Source organism: Hemicordylus capensis, chromosome 5, assembly GCF_027244095.1.
Source record: "Hemicordylus capensis ecotype Gifberg chromosome 5, rHemCap1.1.pri, whole genome shotgun sequence".
In the NCBI taxonomy this organism is placed as follows: Eukaryota; Metazoa; Chordata; class Lepidosauria; order Squamata; family Cordylidae; genus Hemicordylus; species Hemicordylus capensis.
In genome coordinates this window covers 217239557-217266861 of record NC_069661.1, presented here as the reverse complement: position 1 = coordinate 217266861, position 27305 = coordinate 217239557, and the positions used below count along the sequence as shown (strand labels likewise).

The window sequence follows — 27305 nt, the reverse complement described above, 5'->3', positions numbered from 1 at the left end:
ACTATAGGCTGGAAAAGAGCAGGGGGCAAGGAGAATTCATGGGGGCTTAAGGCAAAACTGAAAAACACACAAAAACAAAACAATATCTTTAGAAAATGAAGACTACGCAAAGTTTGAGATATGCATAGCAGCAATAGAACCAAAAATACACTGAACTTTCCAGTTAAGGCTGCAATCCTATACACACTTACTTGGGATAAAATCTAGTTGAAACCAATGGAACTTACTTCTAAGTAGGCATGCACAGGATGAATTGCACTATAAAACCAAAAACCTTAAACATTACAATACACAGATATGCAATGATTTGCATAAAAATCAAGTTATCGTCTTAACTGCCCTATAGTGATCCCCTGCTGACAAAAGAACCTCAAGACCCTCCCGTTCAGGGGCGTAGCAAGGTTGGAGTGGGCCCAGAGACAAGATTTTAAAATGCTCCTCCCTTTCTGAAGCTCATCTTATGAAGAACTCATTTAATCTTAAATCAGAAATCTTAAATGAGGCTGAATAGTGGTAACAAAAAGCATAATAAAATTTATTATATCTATATCTATATCTATATATCCCATGTGCCGCAATAGAACATCATCCTAAATTATTTTTTAAAAGGTTTTGTAAATTGTGGGCGATGCAAGTCATTTAATGGTACTAGAGAAAGACATGCTGTTCTGGTAGCTCCAGGTCTTAACACTCACATCCATTTTGGAGGATGAATACAACTGAAGGAAGCCCGGGTTGTTGCGTGGCTGGGGGAGTCAGTCATGTGACTTGCCTCTGGGGGCCCCATAAGGCAGTGGGCCCCCAGACACCTGTCTCCCCTTGCCCTATTATAGTTACGCCCCTGCTCCCATTCTCTCAGGCTTTTAATTAGAATTAATTTTAATAATTTTAAAAACTTGTTTTAATCATTTTATTCTATTGTTGTTATTGTCATGTATTTTAATTAGTGATTTTTAAATATTTTAAATTTTGTACACCACCTAGAGATATGCATATCAGGTGGTATAAAAATATGCAAATAAATACATTAAAAACAAAGACAACATTCCTCAGGGGAATTACTTATTGTGAACCTCTCCCAGCCAGCCTCCTGTGCTTCAGCTGCCTTTCTCTAAATTTATTTATTTATACATTTTATATCCCGCTCTTCCTCCAAGGAGCCCAGAGTGGTGTACTACATTCTTAGGTTTCTCCTCACAACAACCCTGTGAAGTAGGTTAGGCTGAGAGAGAAGTGACTGGCCCAAAATCACCCAGCTAGTATCATGGCTGAATGGGGATTTGAACTCATGTCTCCCCGGTCCTAGTCCAGCACTCTAACCACTACACCATGCTGTCTTCTCTGGTTGAACAGAATAGTGACTGCATTTTCGCTCCTTAGCCCCACCTCTTTCTTTATTTTTTTAAATGAAAGCTAGGAATCCAGGGAAGCTAATGGGCAAATCAGGCACCAGGGAACATACTTAAAATCTGGTAAATACCTGGAAATCCGGAGAAGATGGCAAGCTTAGGCTGAAAGAGCAAGTGACGCGATGGACCTAGGCTTGCGCCTTAATGCGGAAATGGCAGGTGCTAGGAGAAAGGAGCAAGATATACAAATCAAGCTCAAATATATAGATGACAAGCTGAGGAGAAATGCCCTGTGTTTTAGGGGGTTTGCAGAGCAATACGAAGGAGCAGATTTGCAGGGTTTCTTGTCAGGATGGCTGGCAGGTGCCCTGCAATTAGAAGACGGAGTTGCTCCAATGTTGGCACATACTTATAGGATGGGCCCCCTCTCAAATCAAGGAATATGAATAATAGGAAACCAAGGGATCTTATAGCTAAATTTTTGGACACAAGAACAAGGGACAAGCTCCTAAAGGAAGCCTAAAGCCAGGGCTCCTTTGCTTATCATGGAAGCAACATCACCTGTATTTCACTATTCGTTCCAGAAGACACTGGCACTCAGAAGAGCCCTCAGAGATATCATAGAGGCCCTGGCCAAAGCAGAGTATATATACAGATGGGGCTTCCCATTTAGATTAATGAGCTTATACAAAGGAGAATTAGTGTCAGTGCAGGATGGCCAGGAGGGCTGTGCAATGCTGAAGACAGTTGGGCTCCCAGTCTCAGATCACCTCTGCAAAAAGGCAGAAGAGATGGAACACAGTGACAACCTGGACAAATGGAAAACGTGTCAAAATTGCAAGGACTTAGCATTCACCATTATTATTTCCTATTGTCCACTCCATATGTAAAGAAGAAGAAATCCAGGCCTAAGTTTGTTTCAGTTCAAGTTCAGCTGAACTTTGTGAGAGAAACAGGAGAGACCCCCACCACAGAGATTGGAACAGAAATAAACTTGAAGTATATCAGAGGGCCATTGAAGCCAAATGGCTCAAAAGTTAAAAGGGAGAGGGAAATGGTGCGCGCGGGGGGGAGTTTGCTGGGGAATGGTTACTCCTTTCATCAGCTGATTAATTTCTAACTTTCCTGTTCAAAATGCTCACACTAGATCAGAAGGGTATATTTTATTTAAGAAAGAAGACATTTTATTTGTTCTCCTACAGCTAATTATTTAAAAATATTTTCTTTGAATCATAAAGATTCAGCCACCCCATTAAAATACCTAGAATAATGAAAAGTATACTAAAAGAGAAGCCAGATATTGTTTGTTGCAGGAAACATATAAAGGGGGAACCTCAAAGCCATTCTTTAAATCCAAGTGGTAACCAATGCAATTCACAGGACCTGGGAGTTATTTACACATGGCTTCATGCTTTGAGGTAAATGTTGAGCGAAGCCACTTCAAACTACACTCATGGCATTGAGGGAAGCGGCCCCTCCCCTCTGCTCTCGGGTTTCATTTTGAAACAAGTTCACATGGCATGCGTCTGTGTTTTCCTTCTATCCAATGGGGGGCGGGGAGAGAGAGAGCTTCCTAAAGAGCGATATCTGCATTTCTAAAGAGAGCATCCCTCTTATCATGCTAATGATTCTATGTCAGTGCCTCTTCCTATTTGCTCCGGCGTTTTCAGAAAAAGTCACTTAAAACCAGCATTTTAAAAATCTGGAAATATGTCGAGATAAGCTAGAATTCACACCACAAAGCCCAATTTTTGTGTGGAATGGGTCCAAGAATCTCGAAGAGACTTCGGGGTAAGTTTGGCTGGTGTATGAATGCACACACTCTCTTCTGAAGTAGATTCGGGGTAGGAGCCCTGTGTGTAAAGCCTCCTTGGGCTTCAAAATTTAAAATGGCTGCCCTTATATGTAAAGCTTGCCAATTTACTCACCAAAATATAGTGAGAGACCAAAAAGGAAGGTATGTATTTGTCAAAGGGACATGGAAGGGACAGCCCATGATTGCGGGTTCTGTCTATGAGCCACCAGAAAGAATTTTTGAATGGCACACAAGAAGTATTGCAACAAATGGGAGCAGGAATGCAAACATTAGACTGGGACTTTAATATGGCAAAAGATCCTGCTATGGACAGGTCAGGAACTATATCAGGGAATCATTCAGGATCAGAACTTTCTGATTTGTGTATGGTCAGGAACCTATTTGACAGTTGGAGACATACATATCCAACAACAAAAGACTACACATTTTTCTTATACTGTCACAATTCTTATTCTGGATTGGACTTTATCTCTGTTGAGCTAGCTAATACTTCAAGGAAAACAGAGATAGGACCCATAACCTGTTCATATCATGCTTTGATTTCCTGTCATTTGGCAAGTAGAAAAAGACACAACAAAGGAGCGGACTGGAAGCTTAACAATGGGTTACTGCTGAATGACAAGGTAATTTCTTACAGAAATTTAACAGAAGAGATAAGGGATTTTTTTTTTTTTCATGCATATCACGGAGTGTGGTGTTAACCCAACTAAAGTGTGGGATACAATGAAAACATTGATCGGAGGCAAACTGATCAATGTGGGTTCCTTCTGGAAAGTGAGAGCCCAAAGGGAACTCAAGGAAGTCACTTTAAAAGTGCAAAAACTGGAAAGACTATATAAAATACATGGAAGCTTGATCTTCAGTTCAGGAGACCCTAAACTTTGGACACATTATGTGAAGACCCAGCTCCCTTGAGAAGTCCATAATGCTGGGAAAAGCTGAAAAAAAGAGAAGAGGATGACCAGCAGCAAGGTGGATGGACTTGATTACAACAGCAGTGAATGCACCACTGAGAGACCTTAATGACCAAGTTGAAGACAGATCATCCTAGAGAGAATCTATCAATGTGGTCGCTAAGAGTCGAAACCGACTTGACGGCAGTCAATAGTTAAAAAAAAACAAAAAACTATCAATGTATCAAACTCAAAATTTCTTTAGTAACTTACAGACTCTGTCAGAGCACCACATAAATCTCCTCAACAGACCTTTTTCCCCTTTTCCAACAAAACAAAATAAATGACAATAGAAAAGTTAAAACATTAGTTAAAACAAAATTAATGACAACAGAAAAAATTAAAAGTTAAAATAAATGACAGCAGAAAAAGTTAAAACATTACTACAATTTAAAATATTAAAACAATGTTTTAACTATTAAAACAGTTTTTAATTAAAAGCCTGGGTGAACAGATGTGTCTTTAAAGACTTTTTAAAAATTGTCAGAGATGTGGAGACTCTTATTTCAGCAGGGAGAGCATTCCAAAACTTCGGGGCAACAGCGGAGAAGGCCCGTCCCTGAGTAGCCACCAGATGAGCCAGTGGCAACTGCAGACTTATCTCTCCTGATGATTTCAATGGGTGGTGGGGTTCATGAAGAAGAAGACATCCTCTTAAACAGTTATTTTTTACTGTTGAGATAATAACTGTGGGCATAAATTGACTAAATACAATAAAACCCCAGGCAAAGATGGTTTATGGGAGAATTTTATAAGAAATTTAAGGACTTGCTAGCCCTAATTTGATGCCTCTATACAATCTGATTTTGCAGAAGGGAGAAATCCCTAAATCCTGGACAGAGGTGTGAATCATTGTCTTGCCTAAACCAGGCAGAGTTCTCACTTCACTTTTGCCCAATATCACTTCTAAACCAGTATGTAAAACTATTTGCTGCTCTACCCGCATCCAGACTAAATATTTTCATTGAACATTATGTCCATAAAGACCAAACAGGTTTTATCCCACGCAGACAGACAGCTGACAATTTTCGCAGGACATGGAATGTGATAAATTACAGTGACAAGCAACGGAGACCATTGGCAGTGGTCTCTCCTGATGCAGAGAAGGCTTTTGACTGCCTTGAGGGAAGCTTTCTACTGAAACTACTTGGAAAGATGCAATTTGGAGAGAGGTTCCTATAGGCGATTAAGACTTTATATGCAAACCCAGTGGCACACACAAAGGTGAATGGACATTGCTCTGCAGTGAGGCAGGCTATTAAAATGACAGAGGTCAAAGAAAGTAACTCATGGTTAGATCTTGAAGGTCAGTTTCCAAAAGAAAGATCCCTAGAGGAAACGCTTTCTCACCTCCAAAAGAGAGATCACAAGACGTTACCAAATTTTTATTTTTAGCATGTCTTAGATCTTTTCCTGAATCATTTATTTTCCATCTATCCCATATTGCTAAGGTAAGCAATATAGGATGGATGGAAAAACAAACAATTCAGGAAAAGATCTAAGACAAACTACCTTTCTAGAGCAAAGAGCTTTTACTCTGGGGCAAAGTTTCAAAGCTTTTGGGGTATGGAGAACAAACAATATTACTAAAGTAAGCCAAATTACTGGAAAAGAAGGGTGTTTTCTTGTCATGGCTCAGACTTCTGACTCAGAAGAGTCAGAGCAGGAGGATTCGCCTGCTAGTGAGGGCTCAGAGGCACAGCAACAGGATTTGGCAGGGAGACCAGACTCTGGAGCTGAAGATTCGCAACAGCTGCCAGACATGATTTCTGATGGGGAGGAGCCTGGGATTTCACCTGTCTTGAGAAGGTGTCTCAAGAGGCAGGCTCAGTGGCAGTCACACAGGCGCAGGAGATCACAAGAGAGGAAGCTGAAGTGCTGACTCAGGAAAGCCTGATTGGCTGCTGGTTCTCTTGAGCCATATATATTTAGCAGTCTCTCACTTGCTCAGATGCTGTTTGCAACTTTCGCTGGTGGCAAACAGTGTGCTATTTAAATTCCAGACTTTTCCGAGTTCCAGTTTGCCTTGTTTATGCTTTCCTGCTTTGTTCCGTTAATTCTTTGTTCTGTTGTCTTTCACTCCTTTCATTCCTTGCTTTGTTTTCTTTTCACTTATGACTCAGTTATTGTTAGAGGGGGGTGCCTAGTTCAGTTCAGGGGACTTAATTCATTTACTATTTTCTTTGTGAGCCTTTTCTTTTCTTTTCCTTCTTGCAGTTTCACTGCTGCTTTCTGTTATCTCACAGGGGGAGTGCTGAAGGGTGTTGTAAATCCTGTTGGGTTAGCCAAGCTAACAGATTTACGACATAGCCTATGTAACCCCCTTATATAAGTGAGGCAATGTAAGCCGAGCTTTCATAAGGGGGCTAAAGAGCAAATCTGGTAATGTCCAATCTACTGTGTTACGCAGACACTTAGGCCATATCTATACTCCAAACCTGCATAAATACATGTATAATCTACAATGGACCATCAAGCTAATTTTTGCTTTATGTTTTGTCTCTGATGGGAATAACAGCACACATGCCTCTTGTCAAGTCTGAAGAACACATGCATGTAAAACCTGGTATACATACTTTCAAATACGTGGGAGCGAAGGGTTGAAGCCTGTTTTGAAATTTTATATGTGGATGAGCATCAGACTACTCAAACTTTTAAAATATATATATTACTTACATGGTTTGGAATGATCTTCCATCTAAATCAGGTCCACATTTGCTTAGCTTCAGCAGTGTTGTAGCCTCAGATGCTTCTATACCATTCAATGGACCAGCATGGCCATCACACTTGCTAAAGGGCATGCAAAACTGCTACCCTTTGCTCTCCCAATGGAAACGTCATCTGAGTAGCTCTGTACCAACTTTCAGATATGTGGGAGAGTTGTGGTTATTCAGTAGTGATGGGAAGGCACTCTGTACCTGCCTAATGACATCTTAATGGTTACGATTATGTAGTGAGTAACACCAAAGGTCTCCATAGAGAGATCCAAAGGGACCAACAGAGTCACACTCCCTCCGTCAATTCTCTGTTGGAGATCATCCATCAGGCAGAACAAGGCAATCTGCACCCCACCTGAAAACCAATTTGAAATGGGTCTAGGTAATCAGTTTCCTCCAAGACTGTCTGGAACTAGGAGGCCGTCACCCTCTCAGTTACCTTGCCCAGCCATGGAAGGTTGGAGACAGGCCTATAGTTGCTTAACTCTGTGGGATCCAATGCAGGCTTCTTCAGCAACAGTCTAATAATTGTTTCCTTATGACAGAAAGGTGTCCTGTTCTGCCTCAGAGAAGTATTTATAATGTATTCCAGGCCTTCTACAACAACCCCCCTGCCAGACAGTATAAACCATGCCAGACAAGGTTCAAGAGAATAGGTGGTAGGCCACACCATTCTAAGCAGCTTGTCCACATCATAAAGAACTACAAACTGAGACTGATCCAGCCTAACCCAGAGGAGTTGCTGGACACCTCTGCATTAGACTGCAATAATTGTGGAATCTGAATCTAAGTCAGCCTGAATATGAGATATTCTATCCACAAAAAGCTCATTTAAAATGTCACAGTGGGTAATTGATGGTTCCAAATTCTGATTCAAGGGAGGAGGGGCATGTACTAGCCCTCTTGCAACCCTAAACAACTCAGCTGGATATGAAATTGCGGATGCAATACGGGCAGAAAAGAATCACTTATTTGAGAACTGGTCTTGTGGTAGCAAGCATGACTTATCCCCTTAGCTAAGCAGGGTCTGCCCTGGTTACATATTAATGGGAGACTTGATGTGTGAGCACTGTAAGATATTCCCCTCAGGGGATGGAGCCGCTCTGGGAAGAGCAGAAGGTTTCAAGTCCCCTTCCTGGCTTCTCCAAGATAGGGCTGAGAGAGATTCTTGCCTGCAACCTTGGAGAAGCTGCTGCCAGTCTGTGAAGACAATACTGAGCTAGATAGAACAATGGTCTGACTCAGTATATGGCAGCTTCCTATGTTCCTATGCCACACGTATTGCCTCAGCATAGGTATTCAAATGCACTCTATTACGTAATATGTCAGATTCAATTTGAGTCTTTCTCCACTTGCGCTCCAATCGTCTACCAGCTCCTATAGTTCTCATATATACCAAGGAGGCAATTTTGAAGCAGGTTGGAGAGGACACTTAGGAGTGATCATGTCTACTGCCCTGGTGAGTTTGCTGTTCCAGTTCTCCACCAGGGCATCAACAGAATAACTGGCAGAGCCAACACTGAATCCTTGGAATCGTATTGGATCCAATAACCTTCTTGGGTGGAACATCCTAATAGGCCCCTCACCCGTGTAGAGGTGGGACATGATTGTGATTCCAACATTAACCAGAAAGTGGTCTGTCCATGAGAATGGGGAAATCACAGGAGTCCCAACCCACGGAACACCACCTTGAACAGAATAAAAGCCAGATCAAGTGTGTGTCCAGCAATATGTGTCGGTACTGAGACCACTTGGGATAGGCCCACAGTTGTCATGGCCGCTATGAACTCCTGAGCTGACCTGGACAGATTGGTCCCGAAGTGAACACTGAAGTCCCCCTCCACCATAAGCCTGGGAGACTCCAATGCCAATCCTGAGACGAAGTCAGTCAGCTTAGTTAGGGACTCTGTTGGGCAGTGGGGTGATCAATACACCAACAGAAGTCTCAATCCATCCCTGGTCCCCAACCTTAAGTACACACATTTGATCTGATCAGACATTTTGACAGGGATCCTGGTAAAGGAAATATTATTAGAGACCACAGCCACTCCACCTCCTCACTGACGTGCTCTTACCTGATCTTCAACAGAGTACCCTGGAGGGAGCAGCTGGGACCAGACTGGGCCACCAGCCTCTCCAACCAAGTCTCTGTGATACATACAAGGTGGTTCTCTTCATAATCAGATCATGGATGATTTCTGATTTATTCTGGACCGACCTGGCAAGGAGCAAGGTGAGGCTCTTTGGGTAGTTGGCACTGCTCCCCAAGGTCAAAGAGGAAATAAAGAAGGAAACCGCAGCTGAGCCAGTTTTGTTTTCACAGCAGCAACGTATGCTGCTTTATATGGTACAAAATTATTTTGAATCGGCAGTATATTTACACCTATTAATACCAAACTTTTGCAATCAAAGAATCCTTCTATAAAGCAGAGATAGAAATGATATTTAGTGCAGCTGGCCTTCAAAACATACCCAATTTATATTTAATTCAAAGAGTGTATTTTTATCACCATTCAATTTGAGACATCTACATTTGTTAGATGTCACATGTAAGTTAACTAGGATGGTTTCTGGATGACGATTTTTGGTAACTGGCATGAAATCTTGTCTGCGCTATTAAGTCTAATTGAGCAAACAGGAAGCATCTCTTTCTTCTTTTGGGCTTGCCTTCTCTTCATTTCTTCTTGCATCTCTTGTCTGTGGAATAAAGTGATGAGAAAAAACAAACAATAATATTTGGAATTAACTTGTACACTTTCAAGGAGAGGACTGATTTATTCATTCAATAGAAGCAACTAAAGATGATGACAACAACCGTAAGTGTGATGGCTAGCGCTTCCGTGAGCTGCGACCTCCAGCAATCCAGGTAGCAGCTCATGGAAGTGCTGGTCATCACACTTATAGCACTTCCCCCTTCAGATAAATGGAACCATAAGTGTGAACAGGTTAGTTGGAGGGGGTGAATGACAGTGTGGGGCAGGACTTCCTCCCCGCTTAAGAGGGCTAGCATGTATGTGTCATGTGTGAATCTAAAGGGGTTCACCTGCAGTTGCCACCAACTCGCTTGGTGGCTACTCGGGGATGGGCCTTATCTGTTGCTTCCCCTGGACTTTAGAATGCGCTCCCCATTGAAATAAGAGCCTCCCCATCTCTGGCAACCTTTAAAAAGGTGCTGAAGACACATTTATTCACCCGGGCCTTTAATTAGATTTATGGTTTAAATTTTTAATGCTGGTTCAAAATGTTTTTAAAGTTTAAATGATTTTAATTGTTTGATTAAGTTTTGATTTTAACTGTTAATTAATTTTAATTGTTTGTATTTGTTGTAAACCGCCCTGAGCCAATTTTGGAGGGGCGGTATATAAATCGAATGAATGAATGAATGGATGAATGAATGAATGAATAAACAAACAAATAAATAAAATCTGCGGGAATAGAAGTACCCAATTTTTCTATGTTAAGTGCGAGGGCAATACCAAATCTGCTTAAAGAAGTGCAATATTGAGGGAAAGTTTGTGGACTATGTGCAATAAATGCACAAGTGTGTTTACTGACTGTGGGTCATTACAAACATATAATTATAGAATGTAAAACAATATAAATACAGGGATATATAGTCTTGTTCTTAGGATAATGAGCTGCCTTAACAATGGTAGTTCACAATCTGGATAAATAAATGAGACAACTAGCTGACTGGGTGCACAACGTCTGTGCCCCTAGTTCTCCCTGACTCTCCCCCGCCTTCAGCCCCTTCTCCCTGACTCTTCCCCCGGGTGTCTCTGACACCCGCTTGGCCCGCTTCTCCCCCCCGCCCACCCGTGGTTTCTGGCCAGCTTTCAAGCCTGCCCGTCCCCTCCTGCCGCCTCCTCACCCCAGCACCCGGGCCAGGGCTGCCACCACCACCGCCTCCTCCTCCCGCCAGCCACCTCCTCAGGCCGGCGGGGCTTCGGCCAGTGGCTGAAGTCAGGAACTCTGACGAGTGGTGCTGCCACTCTTGCGAGAGGCTGCCACGCATCCCCACGCATCCAAGACCAGCCCGTCTTGGAGAATTAATTATACAGATTGTTTACTGATTGTGAAAGAAATTGAACATGGAAAAGACTCTTATGGAGTCCTGTAGAATGAAGCTATATTACTAGCTCTTTAAATACCTGGCAAGCTCCTGGTTCTCTAGCAACTGCTCATCAAATTTCCTCATTTCTCTTCTGTGTTTCCAATAAGTCCTTTTGAAGATTCTGTGTCTCTGGTGGAGGATACAGAAACCCTGCTTGACCACATCTGCATATGTCTGGGCAGTATCCGTGATTTTAGGTGTAAAGGAATTTTTTTTAAATTCACTAATTATCTGGAAATGGGACTCAATAAAATGAATAAAATATTCCATTAAAACATCTACAGATTATATCAAGAAACCCCTGTATGTTGCAAAGTATTCTGTGGGGCTTTTTAAAAAGCACACATAGAATCAAACCACCTGAAGATCTGTGATTAGATTTCCTATTTTTAAAAATTAATCAACCACAGGGAAATGCTGGTCTGGATTAGAATTGTGGTGCTGAGGAAAGCTGGGCTTAACTCTTCTCTCAGTTCCAGATGAAAATTCCTTTTCAGTCTCTTTGCCCCATTAGGGAAAACCTACAAGTAACTGTAATTTTTCCTACCTGAGCCATACAGCATCACAGTCCCAATTTGAACAACCAACTGTCCTGTGGTGGGGTGTTTTGTTTTTTGTTTTTAAATATGCAAGCATTTTAAAAAGCAGAAGATCCAATCATGGACCTCTAATCTCTCATCTAGTTTGATCCTCCATTTCATAAAGGCTGCTGGCCAGGCTATATGGCCTGTGTGAGAATATGCCCTACAGCGCACACACCACACTCCTACAGCTGTGCATTATTTCAGAGGAAGATCAGTTGTGTTGTGCAAGCTGTTTGTCAAAGCAACTTGTCTGTTATTGATCTCATTGGGGAAACTCTGACAGGCTTCAGAGAGGCCTCAAAGTTATTCAGGACACAGTTAGAAAACCACTCTCTTACAATATTCCCAATATCTTTAAATTTACACCACTCCTCCTCACACTTGGGACTCCTTTGTGAGGCTGAATTTCTACTGAAGTCTGCAAATTTATTTTCTAAGCTGAGTTGATCAAGTGCTAGTATCAAAGGAATGATCAACATGGCACACAGTACAGAAAAAATCCTGTAGTGGTGGGTGATGAACAAAACATAATCATGTAAGAAATTTCCAACCCTACTTCCCCTGTGTATTTCATAAGGATATGGTATTGGCTTGCAGATCTCCCTCCTTGGTATAAAGATGTCACATCCTGTTTTTGGTTCAGCATGCCGTTTCTGGAGGAAGTGCTGAATTAGTGGGCTGTGTCCACTGATATTCAAGTAATGCCAGGTGAACTCAGGACCAGAACAGGCTGGATGTGACTGGAAGATAAATGAAAACAGCTGTCACATCAATCCAGATCTATCACACTTTCATAGTTTCCATCGTGACTGAACAACTTCCCTACATTTAAACCTGTCTACAACTGCTGCTGCTGACATCTTATTTTTATATGGCCATTATCAACACAAATATATTAGGGGTGGCAGAGGCCTGTCTGCTTGGTGGCACTCCAACACCTCCCAAAGGCAATGGCCAAACAACTCCCAGTCCTCCCAGCCTTGAAGCTAGGGAGAGGGTAGCACAGTATGAAGCAATGGTGCACATGATCCCCATACCTTTCTACAGCTTCAAAGTTGAGAGGAAGGCTGGTGTTCATCATGCTTGCTAGAGGGTAGTGGAATACTCATCGCAGCAAGTGAAAATGTGAAACCTTGTCTCTGATATTATCTACTATCACTGCTGATCTGAGTGGGACCAGTTCAGGCTCAGCTCAGGGCATGGGGTGTGGGAAGGCCTTCACAGACAAGCTTTTTAACAACCTGGTTTCTGGAGTAGGTAAGTTACTCTGTCAAATCCTCTGTGAATTTTCATGAAGAATATTCTCCAAGTGTTCTCCAGATGTGCAAAAAAAAATTAGCACATATTTGATATGCAATTTGACATCCAACTATCATTTGACATCCAACTATCTTGCAGTAGCAGTCAACATTTGACACCAAAAGGTACATAATAGTCATCATTTGATAGTATCTGATGCATAGGAAGATGCTGTTTGTGTCAACCAACCCCCTGAGTGTGTGTGTGTCTATGATTGAAATGGCACCTTTTTTTGACCTGGCTATGCTTATGAAAACGACTTCAGTACCCACTGAAAGTCCATACAAGTAGTTTCTCTGCATGAGAGATATCTTGTTGCATAGCCAGTGTGGTATAGTGGTTAGAGTGCTGGACTAGGACTGGAAGACCCGAGTTCAACCCCCCCGATTCAGCCATGAAACTCACTGGGTGGCTCTGGACCAGTCACTTCTCTCTCAGCCTGACTTACTTCACAGGTTATGATAAACATAACCATGTACACTGCATTGGGCTCCTTAGAGGAAGAGTGGGATATAAAATGAAAAACACGGTTTTGTTTTAAAAAGCTGCATTGTTGCCAGCCCAGTGGCAGCAGATTCCCAAAAGTGGGATTGGGGGAAGGAAGTCCTCCCATATCCCACAAAGCACTGCGCAAGCAGCAGAGAGGCAGCCTGCAGCAGTGCTCCTCCCTCTGGCTGCACTTTCCGCAATGTTTTTTGGCTGCAGCTTCCGGCAGCTGTTTTTGACAGCGCGGTGTTGCAGATGACCAAAAGGTGAGGTAAGATGAGCTCCTTCCCCCTCCTACCTCACTTTTTACAAGAGTAGTAATCTGGGCAACTTGGGTCTGAAGCAGCTGGGTCAGGAGGACTCCCAGTGGCTCACACAACATGAGCTGTCTGGGTTAACTCTCTCCTACCCGTGCTGTGAGAATGGGCTCTGTGATATACAACATTTGTGTGGCTCATCAGTTTGTTAAAGGTGTTCCCTTTCTGTTTTCACTATCTTGTATGTTGCAAAAAAACATCAATCAAGTGTATGCTTGGAGATAGTTAAAAAGCATCTTCAGACATTTCATCCACCTATATTCAAAGATGTCAACAGCAACAAATGCATGTTTATCTTATCCAGGCTAAGCATTATTAAGGTATTTTAAAATGTCTCCTTTCCATAAATTACCTCCTTAGGAAGTAATGCAATCTTCAGCTTCTTTTTTTGTTTACTTCGATGTTTGTTCTGTGAAACCTGAACATCCTGTATAGATTTATCTTCATCAGGCGTAGGATAAGATTCAAAAACTGGGTGCTCTTTTTCTGTGGGGGGGGGGGAGAGCAGCTATTCATCCATTGTTAAATAGGACATCTTAATTTAAGAGGAAAGATGTATTTGTTTAATGTGTCAAACAATGAGAGACATACACATCTGAACAAATCCATTCTATAATCCAAGGAGACATTTCTCTAGTTCATACAGAAAAGAAAGCTCCATCCATAGGTGAGCAATTATATTGTTCATTCAATAGAATATGGGGATGTCTGTCAGAGTTCCCTAAAACAGGGATTCCCAGATGTTGTTGACTACAACTCCCATAACCCCCAAGCAAAAGCCATTGCAGCTGCGGGTTCTGGGAGTTGTAGTCAACAACTTCTGGGAATCTCTGTTAGAGGGAACACTGATGTATGTAACATTTCATGTAAATTTCAGCTCTGTGTAGACAGCCATAGCAACATGTGGTAGGATTCAGGATCATACCAGCTTCCTCTACTCCACCCCTCAGCCTAGCCAATGTGCATATTAGCTGTCACGTAGGCAATTTGTACTCTACAAAACCTGAGTGTGCAGTTGAAGTGGACATTGATGTCCACAAGTGTGATGTCCAGTGCATGGATGTTGGCTGGGCACAGGGGCAAGGCAACACAAGGATCTTGATCCTCAACCATATATAGTATAAAAACAAACATCTGCAGATAATAATGAACAAATTATTTATTAAACATGCAAATAAGGGCACTTCAGGGTGATTTAGTAAAAGGTCCTGGGAGGGAATGGTATGAATCTATGGATTTAGCATGTAGTTTTCTAGTGTACTATTGCCATAGCACTACGTGAACCTGGAAGTAAAACTTCCAAATAATATTTTAATAGTCCTATGTATTGTGGTATTGATACTGATGGCACTGGGTCCTATGTATTGTGGTATTGATGACATAGCTGAAAGTCCAAATTCCTCCCCTACAACCCCTTCTCCCTCTCATTCTTCCATATACAGCAACTAGCAACATTTAAAAACACCACAGTTCTGTCCCTGGTCTTAGCAGTAGAGTGGTTCAGCCAAGCCACTTAGATCTGCAGAGATTAGAGTCCTGTCAGTCAGGGTGCTCACCAGCAGAGAAGTTGTCCAGCAGCACCAGAAAGGTCATCAAGAGTCAGAGAGCCACATGCTAAACAGCAGCAGAGCTGTCCAGAAGTCTGCTAGAATGTGAAACCAGGAGCTGATCCACAGTGTTGTTGCACTAGCAGCTTCCAGACAGCAACTAACAACAACAACAACATCAAAGGGTTGTTGTTGTTATAACATAATATTTAGACACTGACATGTGTGTAGTCAACCAGGCTGAACGGCCCTTCCTGGTGCATTAGTGGGGCCCTGATTTGGAACATACTTAGGGAAAAGATTCCTCCCCAATAGGGCTCTGAAGTGGAATGCTCTGTGCTGCTAGTTAAATGCCACACCTTCTGATCTGCCTTTGGCTCTTGCTCATTACCATCTCTGCTCTTGAGGTCCTAGGGGCCCTCACAATCTGCTCATGTGTACACTGAATTTGTCAATTCAGACTTGAGATGGCTGCTACAGACACGGATTTGCACTGCATGGGATCTTGAAGGCATTCTGTGTTATCCTTCAATCAAGCACATAATTACTTTTCTCCAGTGCATACATTTTTCCAGTGCAAGGCTGCCCCTTGTTCTTGGATCTTCTCATAGGAAAATGAACTATTCACCTCTATCTGTAGAAGCATGACATCTCATATACTTGGAGAAAGCGTGCTTACATTAATGCTGCTCCAGTAATTTGAAAACAAAGTGCTGTGGATGACTCTCTGAAAGAGATCTTCTGTGGAATAACCTGACTATATTCCCTTTAGTTTTTAACATGTTACCTTTTGGCAGTTGATTATGACTTCTCTTCTTCATGTGTTTCATGGCCCTCTTAACAACTTTCTTAAAAGACATGTGTTTCTAGATCACAAAAAAAGACACCAAGAAAAGTTTCATACCACATAACGTTTGGGCATCTCACCTTGTTGGAGGAGAAAGAGCAAACAGGGAGATATGCATAATAGTCTGGGTGTGAGGACTGTCTTCTTCTTAAAGGAGAAAGGGCTTGAAATGTTGAGCCACGACAGAAACAGGCATTTTTGCAGTTTCCTTTCTTTTTAAAGGGCTACACAAGCATTCAACTGCTGAAGTGGACAAGAGCTCACCATTATTCATTCATTCATTCATTCAATTTCTATACTGCCCTTCCAAAAATGGCTCAGGGTGGTTTACACAGAGAAATAATAAATAAGTAAGATGGATCCCTAACCCCAAAGGGCTCACAATCTAAAAAGAAACATAAGATAGACACCAGCAACAGTCACTGGAGGTACTGTGCTGGGGGGTGGACAGGGTCAGTTATTCTCCCCCTGCTCAATAAAGAGAATCACCACGTTAAAAGGTGCCTCTTTGCCAAGTTAGCAGGGGTTTATCAAATTCAATAAAAACTAGAGGTGTACACAAAACAGATTTTTGATTCGTTTTGAATCTGTATCAAATTCTAATTTGATCTGAAAATTCTATTCAAATTTAAATTGAATTTGAATCAATTTGACCCTATTTTGTCACCTTTTAACCTAATCAGGGGGCCTGAACGGTTAAAAAAAATGTCAAATTGCTCTTGAATCAAATTTGAATCACATTTTGAAAATTCAATTTGAATTCAAATCAAATTGCCTTTTTAAGGGATGGTTCAATTCTAATTCAAATCACTTGAATCACCCAGATTCGAGTCAAATTCAAGTCAATTTGCACATCCCTAAGAAAAACATCTCAACAATTCTAAAACCGCCTGAGGCATTGGGGTGGAACAGTGTGCCGCTTGTCACCAGTGATGTCCCAACACTGTCCAACAGGTTATGATGACCAAATATAGTAGTGGTACACCAGTGATGGTACTACTTCTGAAGATAATATCCACAACCTAGCCCTCTGTGGAATTTCTTGCAACATCCATCCATGCAGCGAGTTCTCATTATGCTGTAGCCATGACACAGCAACCTGAGGCTTTTTGCTGCTTGCATGGTGTATCCAGTAATCCCCAGATAGAGATTTGTGGGCAAGAATCTTTATAGAATAGTTCCAGGTCTTTTACTTTCTCCCTCTGTCTTGAGGTGGCTTGAGCCTTGAGCTGCAACAGCTAAGTGTGTAAATCCAGCTTATTGGTGTAGTTTTCATTCCCCGCCACCGCACCTCCCCAAGATGAGCACATATCATCTACAGGACTTGCTCTCAGATACTAATGCATGAAAATCAAATTATATTTTACCTTATTGGTCTTGTGGGTATCAAAGGTTTCAGAGTCTGAGGAAATAAAAAAATACTTCTCAGAATTAATCTATAACCTAAGATTAATTGGAGGATGGGGGAATTCTCTTTCTGCAACCCTCTTTACCTGGGGCAGAGCATATTCTTTCAATACTTACTACAAAAACAGTGTGTTTATTGGGATACTGGCTACTACGAAAGACAGTCCAACACACACCGGCTGTATTCACCAATGGCACAAGGACCAGAAACAGAGTCCCCTTTTATGCCATGTTTTCCCAGACTGTTAGCAAACATGTTTCCTAAGATACAATTCAGTAATCCAAAAACCTTCAATTTAAGATGAGAGTTAAGATGCTTTACATTTTCACTCGTGCTCTAAAAAGAATGGAAATTGTAAGTTAAGGTGCCCATCTTAACTTGCGTGCCATATAAGCTGTGAAGACTTTGTACAGTTTGGTATACGATGATGGCTTTAGAAATGAGGCTCCACGCACCACACTTTGCCTTGATCAGAGATGCATCAGGCAGAAATTCATCAGGGACATCTCTAGGAAGTGAGTACGGAAACTGCACCTATTAAATGTGTGCCTGGATGCGTCCCTCCTCAGCCAGATGTCCAACTGAAAGACCAAGGCAAAGTGTGGGCTCTTGGCTCCCATACAAACTTGCCATCAGATCCTGATCTTGCTAGTGCAACAGCTTCCTTACTGAGCTCTTACTGGCTCTAGTTCTTGCCCCTTCCTTGCCCTAACTCCTTCACCCTGTTGGACCTGGGAATGGACACTTATTTCTGCATTAGGCCATTAATCCTGCTCTTGTCCACTCTGACTGATAACAGATCTCAGTTTTTCCACAGTCTTATTTCTTGAAATGCTTGTAACTGGAGACACCTAGAACTTGGGCCCTTCTACATGAAAAGCTTGCACTTTCCCACTGAGTTCTGGCCTCTCCAAATCCAGTTTAATTGCCTGTGGTTAGCACAGATGGGACATAATGGGGCTTTTCACATGACCGTGTGTGTGTGTGTGTGTTTGGGCAGGCAGGGGGTAAGGCCGGGTTTAACCTACCTTCCCATTCAACCACTCTGAGACAAACGACCAGTCTCCAAGAATCCCACAGTGCACTGTAGGTGCCCGTCTCTGTGCCAGCATGGGTGGCAAGCAGCTTGTGCTGATACGTGACCCTGGAGCTGAGGTTAAGGGCACATCTGCACCCTTAACTTTGACTCTGAGTCAGGCTACGGTGCTGGGTTGAGCATCGCAGCAGCACCGGGATCCACACAGATCCCAGCAGTTCTCACAGGCAGCCAAGAACTGCTCGGCTGCTTAAGTCTGGACTTGGCTGCTTGTGAGAACAGCCTCAATTAGTACCAAACAAAGGTGGCACATTCTTTGGGCTGACTGACGCAGAATTAGGTTTTGCAGCAAGAATAACGGCAAAGTGTCTGGCGTCTGGTAATGTGTCTGGTAATGACACTTCCAAGACAGGGCACTTCATTCAAACTAGCAGATGCCTGTTTTGCCTAACTCTGCTGAGATAGGATGTCAGTTTGAGCAGGATTCTTACCAGCCCTTAGTTTTCCCTTTCCTGACAGGAGATCTTCTCTCCTGGATCGCTCTGGTTCCAGTTCGGAATAATCCCATTTGTTGAAACTCCCTGGAGCATGCAGGGTACCTATATTAGGGGCAATATGATTTAATAGTGAGAACCCAATGGAGTGACAAAGAATGGACTCATTCTTATAATATATATAATTCTTAATTTATTGGACAGGGTTATGTATGATTTTGTTTTATGTTGGGGGGAAAGTAAAAGGGGAGATGGTGGCAGTAAACTATTGGAAGAACTGTAACTTCTTTAAATCAAAGTAAATATAGTGGTATTCCTTTGTCTCTAAGCCACCTAATAGCGCAGTGGGGAAATGGCTTGACTATCAAGCCAGAGGTTGCCGGGGAAACACCTATATTGGGCAGCAGCGATATAGGAAGATGCTGAAAGGCATCATCTCATACTGTGCGGGAGGAGGCAATGGTAAATAAATCCCTCCTGTATTCTACAAAAGACAACCACGTATGGTTGTATGGTTATTTTATGCTTGTATTTTAAATCTTTAGTCAGATTCATGTTTTTGTATTTTAGCTTAACATTTTAATTGTGTATTTTTATATTGTGTTAATTTTTCTGTGAACCACCTTGGGATTGTTTTAATGAAAGGCGGTATATAAATTTGACAGTAAATAAATAAATAAACCATAGGGCTCTGTGGTTGCCAGGAGTCAACACCGACTCAACGGCACACTTTACCTTTTATTCCTTTGTGTATGACATTCTAATGGTTGTATTTATTTGAGATGAAATGGCTAATCTTACTGGCTGACATCCAGACTATGTTACTCAACAGTACTAAGGAGTTAATCTAAAGGACTACTTAATTTCAATAAGGTTACTCAGGAGTGATTTAATCTGGATGTCATTCATCATTTATTTATTACACTTATGTCCCATTCTTCCTCTAATGAGTTTACTTGCAGTCTTGTCCAGAGAGCTCACATGATCAGACCTGCCGCAGAACTGCATCATGTGCCTTCAGACCATGAGCATCACCAGCTTGTATTGGAAGAAATCCAGAAAAAGCTCAGGTGTGTGCCTACAATCTTACACACATGCACCCAGGGACAAACCAACTCAGCCAGCAGCACAGATGTCTGCCTGGGATGGAAAAACACCAGGGGCTCTGGGCTAATTAGAAAAATAATCTAGGGCAAACACACATACACACACCACTACCCTTGGGACAACATGTTTTCTCTGACTGTAGTCTCTGTTTCCTCATTCCATAAGTGAATGGAGCAAACTTCCTTTCCCTTCATATCTGTATATGGACGAGGGAGAAGAGACTGCAATTGGGAAGTCTCTTGAGGACAAAACACACATATAGACTCCATCTTTGGCTGCATATAACAAGACGGGGGAGGCAAAATCACTTAGGCTTAGGCTTATCAAAATAGTTTCAGTCCTGCATGCACCCATTCTGTTTCGTTTTCACTTCTGCATTCTCTGCCACTCTATTGCCATGGCCTAACAGCAAACGGATTGTCAAGCTTGGAGGAGTTTAGAAGATAAAATGAGACCATCAAGGACATTGCTGGTAAGGCAGCAACACTTCTGGATGTGTACCCAAATCTTGTTGTCTATTCCTGAGATGGCCATTTTCTGAATCAAGAGCTGCCAAAAATGTCATTAGCGCTGAACAGCATACTACACTGCACAGTCTGAGTTAATTAAGGGACAAACTGAGGTCATGCATATGACCTTTCTGGGGAGGGAGGGTGGAGAGGCAGGCTCCTGACTGCCTCCCTGCACACAATCACCCTCCACAGTTCACTCTGCCACTCGCCACGGCACACGAGTGGCACTGCTGTGAGCAGCAGAGCAGGGAGCTGGAGGAGGAAGTCCTCTGACATCCCTCAATGCACCACACTAGGAGTGTGGTATATTGAGGGATCCTCTCTCATCTAGGCGCTCTTGCCACCTGGCTCTGTGATTGGCCCTGTCTAGGAGCAGGAGGTCGAGGCAACCCATAACAGGCTGCGGATGCAACCCTCTTCTGAGGGAGAATGCATGCATCAAAGCCCTGATGGGTTTCTCTCGCATGTACACATGAAAAGCAGCCTTAGATGGCTGAAATTTGGAGCAGAAACATGGGGAAAGAAGACTGATCTTAAAACTTGGGTGCTTCCAGAAGGAGAAAACATTCTGTCTGAAAGCGAAATTTTCACTTGGATATTCAGGGTCCAGATTATGTACTTCCCTATTGTATAATTTTGTAATGCCATCTGCATGGACTGGCATCAAACGGCCAGCAGATGGTGCTGCAAAATTGTGGAATGGGGAATTATGTCACCTGGACCCTCATACACAAGCAAAAAGAACTTCCACTTTCAAATGGAGTTGTTCTCCATCTGGTAGCAGCACTTTCCCCATCATTCACTCTTCCTTTCAAAATCCCTCCTCAAAGCTGCCTTTCTCCACAAGGTGTTTGCATCTGTGTCCAGATATCTCTGCCTTGTGAGCTGTATAAAAAAAGATTAGGTCTAGGATCCAAAGAGCCTATTTAGGCATGTTCAAGAGCAGGGGTAGGCAACCTTGGCTCTCCAGCTGATGTTGAATTATAACTCTCATCAACCCCAGTCACAATTATTTGTGGCTGGGAACAATGGGAGTTGTAGTTTAACAACAGCTGGACAGCCAAGGTTGCTTACCCTGCTCTAGATTGTAGGTATGGCCACTAGGGTTGGTGACTTTTAAAGAGTTGGCCTTCGTGCTACACTGCAAACTGTTTTTGAAAGTTCCTTCTGTTTCTACAGTGGTTGGCCACACATCATGAAGAGATACAAGCCCAAGGCCCCAATTGGTTAACTAGTTGCTCAGTTCTTTGGATCCCAGTTTAGGTTGAGGGAAGGAAGTCAGAGAATAGTCTGCAATGGACAGGAAGACACACACCTCCCTCTCACCAAACATGGCTCACAGCAGAGCGAGGGACAGACAATCACAGGTCACACAAAGGACTGCCACAAAGTGAGCATCTCACCTCCCAGCCACTCAAAGAGTGTATCACACAGCTGGGCTTTGAATTCATATGTATTAAACCAGGATCTCGAGAAACAGTAGCAGAAGCAGGTATACACGGCTTGACTCAGCAAGGATGGGAAACACTAAGGCTCAAGAGAGAAAAATGGGAGGATTAGAACTCATACATGTGTTACTACAGCTGTAGGTCCATCTTGCATCCAGAGATTATTCAAAGCTCTAATTCAGGCATTTTCAAATGATGTTCTGGGTTCCTTGAAATCTAATCAGAGGTCCCCCACTGAGATGATTAAGAATGGCAAACAAGCTTCCCGAAAAGTCAGCTTGTCTTCCCCAGCCAGGTTCAACCACAAGAGTGCGACAGGTGTGATGCTGCTGCACTCTTCAGTGCATGCAGGGCAGCAATGAAGCACAAAGGCCAGGCAGGCTGATGCTTTCCACAAACAGTGAATTGCAGAATCTTCTGCTGTGTGTTGGGATTTAATGGCAAATATGCAAGGGTTCTTTGGTTGATGAGCTGATGTGGAAAAGGTTCCTGGAAGCTGTCTATTCACTTCTGGAAATCTATTTGCATCCAGTTATACAATTACAGTTTATAATGCAACAGCAATACTAACTGTATTACATGTAATACAGAGGCGATGCCTCTGAATACCAGTTGCAGGGGAGCAACACCAGGAGAGAAGGCATGCCCTTGCCTCTTGCCTGTGGGCTTCTCAGAAGCATCTGGTGGGCAACTGTGTGAAGCAGGATGTTGGACTAGATAGCCCTTGGGCCTGATCCAGCTGGGCTGTTCTTATGTGTTGCACTTATTTATGAACTCAATTTCCGCATAACATTTATGTGCCACCTTTTGTCCAAAGATGCCCAAGGCAATTTACAGGCATCACTGCTGCAAAGTGATGAATAACATTTTGGAAAAAGAATGCTATCAGAAACAAAAAGAAAGAAAATATATTTAAAAGGTTTTTTTAGTTTGTTTCACAGAAAACATGGAAGTATGTAAAGCTTTAAACAAGAGTAGAACATAGTAAATTCAGAACCTCGGTATGGTATGGACTCTTGGCCCAATGAAGAGGAAAGAAGCAGTTCTTTTAATGAGTGGGGAGGGGAGGGGAAAATAAAGGGGAGGGGAAAATAAAGTTGCTATTTGAAGAGGCTGTCAGTGCTGAAAAGTGGTGTCAAGTACAAGCAATGGATACTGTGGTGTATTGCTCTGAAGGAGCACACAGTGTGCCGCAGTAGCAAAGTGAGGAAGATACTGGAGGTGCTGTTGGAGGATCAGATGGCTTTTTGAAAAGGATTAGGCAAACTCACAGAGGAGAGGCTGATGAGTGGCTACAACTAGCCATGACAGCCAAGTGCAGCTTCCTTATTCAGAAACAGTAGATTTCTGAAAACCAGATAATGGGGAGAAACAGCAGGGGCAGGGAGGGGGTATATTGTTGTCATGTCCTATTTGTAGGCTACTGAGAAGCATGTGGCTAGCCCCTGTTGGAAATCCTGAACTAGCTGGGCCTTTGGCCTGATCCACCATCTGTTTCTGTGGGCCAGTTCTCATGACCATCATGATACTGGGTGACTGGTAAATCTGAGATTCCTGTAGTATGCACTAGGGATGTGCACAAATTGATATTTTCGATTTGATTATTACCCAAATCAAATCACCCCGATTTGTTTTATATCTGGATCTGTACCCCCAAATCACCCCAAATTCAATTTGGATTTGATTTGATTTGGATTCAGATTGATTTGGACCACTTATAAAGGCCCTAGGGGCACCAGATTTGGGTGGTGGTTAGCTGCCCATTGGTGCCACCTACTACCCAAATTTCAAGGCAGTGGGGCATGTGGTTGATTTTTAATGATTTTTTTAAAAGTTTTTACTGATTTTGTATATTTCCGCCATAGGAAATAATGGGGATTTGAAGTTTCCCTATCCTAACCCTAACATGGACCCCCAGCTTTTTTTTTTTAAAGCTAAGCTCTAGCCCTTATAGAATCAGACTGTGGTCACTATTTTTAAAGTGTTTGGATTCTTTGGTGCATAATAACTTTTCCTCATAATGAATCCCTATGAGGATTCATTGCACACCTTCATTTCTTCTGTTCATTTTGACTGACATTGGAGAGTGCCGACTGTCATGTGCCAACTACTCCCCCCGCCCCACACTGGGGTATTCAGTTTATTTTTTAGGAATATTGAAGTGTTTAGATTCTTTGGTGTCTTCATTATACACCTTCATTTCTTCTGTTCATTTTGACCTCACTGCTTTGTAGGTGAGGGTGGGGAATTAGTGGCATCCCATGTGCCAACTACCCCCCAACCCACAAGCCACTGGGTACTCAGTTTATATTTTAGGATTTTTTGAGGTGTTTAGACTCTTTGGTGTGTAATGAATCCTCATAGGATTCATCCCCGGGGGATTCATCCCCAAATCCTCTTTAGTCTGTCCTGTCTCTGGATACTCACATTCAAGATGACTTCCTGACTGGCAACCTTGTGACAGCCCAAGAGGGAACGCGAGTAATTTTCTGCAATGCGTTCAAACAAATGTCCTTGGATCTCTCGATTTGGCTATTGGGAGAGAAATAAATTGATGGGTTACTAGAATGCATTTGTATACTCATCATGACATGATGCGACGGAAGGTAATGTGGAATTTAACTATAAGCTGCTGTGAGAGCCACTTTTGACTAAAAGTGGGATATAGTAAATAATAGTGTAGGTAATCAGTAGGTAGCCTACATCAAGGTAACCATCTAGTCTCTCATCATCCTGACCTTATTCTCTCTTGCTTTTCTCCTAGACTAGCTCAGCAAGCAGTACAAAACTTTCAGGTTACTAGTCTCCTTCCCACAGGGCTTGGAATTCCCAGATGATTCAAGGGAATCTTCCATGAAAAGAAAAAAACAAATGTTCCAGTGTCACCAGACAATCAGGAGAAAGGCTCTTGGGATATAAGCAACACATACCAACTCAGTATGAAATAAAATTCTATGTATCTCATCTCACTAAGAACTCCATCTAGTGTCTATCTTCCATTTCCAGCCATTTCAAATGCATTATAAGAGAGAAGATTTCATTCCTGAAACCTGACTTCTGAAAGCAATGAATAAGTGACTGGCTAAAAGAAAAGTTGTGCCGTCGAGTTGGTGTCGACTCCTGGCAACCACAGAGCCATTAGGTGGCAAGTGACTGACTACCCATGCTTTATTTTTCTATAAAGGTCACTGCAGTGCTTGAATTACAGAAAGATCATGCCCTTTGGCTTTTACGCCAACCCTTTAGATACTATTTTTAGAAGACGAGAAGGGGCGCATAATTTGACTTCCCCAAAATGTAGAAAGGATTTGGGGCTTGCGGATTTCTTGGAGAATCCTTCTATTTTGCCCCCCATAATTTGACAACAGTCCTCTTTTCACTTTCAACCTCATTTCATTCCTTCATTCAGCTAGCCAGACCTTTGCTCTTTGTATTCATGAAGCTTAAAAACTCAACAACAGAAATCTGTTCAGTGTTTCACTGCTTACTGTGCAAAGTGGCATCTTTTGGTGATTCTTTTCATTTAGCAGGGGGAGAATAACTGGCCTATCCACCCCGAGCACAGTACCTCCAGTGATTGTTGCTGGTGTCTATCTTATGTTTCTTTTTAGATTGTGAGCCCTTTGGGGACAGGAATCCATCTTATTTATTTATTCATTCATTTATTGATTTATTATTTCTCTATGTAAACCGCTTTGGAAACTTTTGTTGAAAAGCAGTATAAGTATTTGTTGTTGTTTGTTTGGTCTCCATCCCACAATGCAAAGACCCCTATTTATTAGAAAAGTAGTATTGAAAAGTGGTGGGTTAATCACAGAAAGCAAGAATTCACTAACAGGTGGAACTCTGGAAATTATGAAAGATCTCTGCTGACCATCTAACCTGTAAGTGAGATCCTGCTGGAAAAGACAATGGAAGTCTGCAAGAGTGTGTGGATACGGAATAAGCCCTTGCCTAGAACTTACTTGCAAGCTTGTTTCAAAGCACTGTGTTTTGGTGCATGGAAGAGCCTTTGTGACAGAAACCATTTAGGAGAAACTGGGCAGTAAAAGGATATCACACTAGAAGGAAACATCAGAAGAAACAGCATCTACCAAGACCCTGATATTCAGTCCTTGTCCTTACATGATACAGGTGTAGAAAGAGCCACCAGAAACTGTCCAGCAAAATAGCTTGGATGCATGGAGCATTGAGAAATTGGCGCAGCATCTTTATAGACCAGTTTGTCTGTAAAGAAATAAAAGTGACATTGTGATTTGAATGTTAAAAATAAAAAAATGGAAATGCTTTTCTTCACTTCTCAGTCTATTTCCTGTTTTCTTAGATCCAAGCAGATAACTACATTATTTTGATGTTTTCAATGTATATACTGATTTTCAACAACAAGTTCGCAATGTGTTGAGAGGGATAGCAAAAAGTATGAGAAGATGGTTCCTTGTCCCAGAAGGGCTCACAATCTAAAACAAAACACAAATGAGACACCAACAACACCCACTGGAGAGATGCTGTGCTGGGTTAAATAGCAACAATTGCTCTCCTCTTGCTATATATAAGAGAACCACCACTCGAAAGGTGTCTCCTTGCCCAGTTAGCAAGGCAGCAAACTCCAGTTAAGCAGTGAAGTCAATGGGATGAAATCACCATTAATGCCAGCACTCTGGATTAACTGGGCGTGGACTGAGTGGAGTAAGTAGCCAATGTTGGGGATCCGACAGTAACTTTTAAGACTCACATGGTCTTGCACAGGTATTTATATATACATCCACACAAAAAATACACCCCATACTAGTACCCGCCACCAGACTACCGCATATTCCTGGATTTTTGAAGTACGCAAAGTACCTTCCCAACAGATGTTTTTCTCTGAGCACGAACCACCTTCTCCAAAATATCTTCTAGCTGTATTCCATTTGGTAGGGGTGTTGGCCTCTCTTTATTGTATCCTGGGTATTGATACAATTCCACAAGTTTGTTCTTTTCTGATACCAACTTGGCCTCAAATGAAGAAAATAATCCATGAGAAATCTATAAGATTAAGCCTAACCAAATGAGCATTCCAAGGACAATCTATTAACATGCCAGTTTTTGAGACTCCATTGAGGAAATCTGTCCAGGGAAAACTTATGTCCTATTCCCATCTCCTGTGCCTCATGAAATTCTTGTGTTCAGCCAGTTACTGACTGAGGTGCCAGCATCACCCTACAAAGCATGATGTTGAATCTCATGTTTTGAAATCTATAATATGATTGACAAAATCTGGCACTCAGCATC

General features: G+C 42.3%; 2 protein-coding genes and 1 long non-coding RNA gene across 8 annotated transcripts in view; 1 reads left to right on the top strand and 2 right to left on the bottom strand.

The window, feature by feature from the left end:
• The window catches only part of DMC1 (DNA meiotic recombinase 1), a 30295-nt gene extending 29546 nt beyond the window's left edge, over positions 1-749 (bottom strand). The window contains exon 1 of the mRNA XM_053255880.1: positions 696-749. The gene's annotated coding sequence lies outside the window, so the exon portion shown is untranslated. The remainder of the gene's footprint in view (positions 1-695) is intronic.
• The window catches only part of LOC128327283 (uncharacterized), a 28148-nt gene extending 1823 nt beyond the window's left edge, over positions 1-26325 (top strand). Inside the window, exons 2-3 of one of the 2 annotated variants that reach the window (XR_008308560.1) lie at positions 19930-20037; positions 24799-26325. This is a non-coding gene — a long non-coding RNA (uncharacterized LOC128327283). Of the gene's footprint in view, positions 1-19918; positions 20038-24798 lie in introns of both variants that reach the window. The other variant, XR_008308561.1, reaches the window with a different exon arrangement.
• Positions 9145-27305, bottom strand: part of FAM227A (family with sequence similarity 227 member A) — a 25828-nt gene continuing 7667 nt past the window's right edge. The window contains exons 6-16 of one of the 5 annotated variants that reach the window (XM_053255893.1): positions 26877-27023; positions 26160-26261; positions 24462-24566; positions 21990-22113; positions 18965-19072; positions 17397-17431; positions 15970-16048; positions 13988-14121; positions 12117-12273; positions 10987-11137; positions 9145-9532 (exon numbers count right to left, since the gene is read on the bottom strand). In XM_053255893.1, the coding sequence (XP_053111868.1) occupies positions 9394-9532; positions 10987-11137; positions 12117-12273; positions 13988-14121; positions 15970-16048; positions 17397-17431; positions 18965-19072; positions 21990-22113; positions 24462-24566; positions 26160-26261; positions 26877-27023 (1281 nt within the window). In that variant the 3' untranslated portion in view covers positions 9145-9393. Of the gene's footprint in view, positions 9533-10986; positions 11138-12116; positions 12274-13987; positions 14122-15969; positions 16049-17396; positions 17432-18964; positions 19073-21989; positions 22114-24461; positions 24567-26159; positions 26262-26876; positions 27030-27305 lie in introns of all 5 variants that reach the window. The other 4 variants (XM_053255892.1, XM_053255891.1, XM_053255894.1 and 1 more) reach the window with 4 other exon arrangements.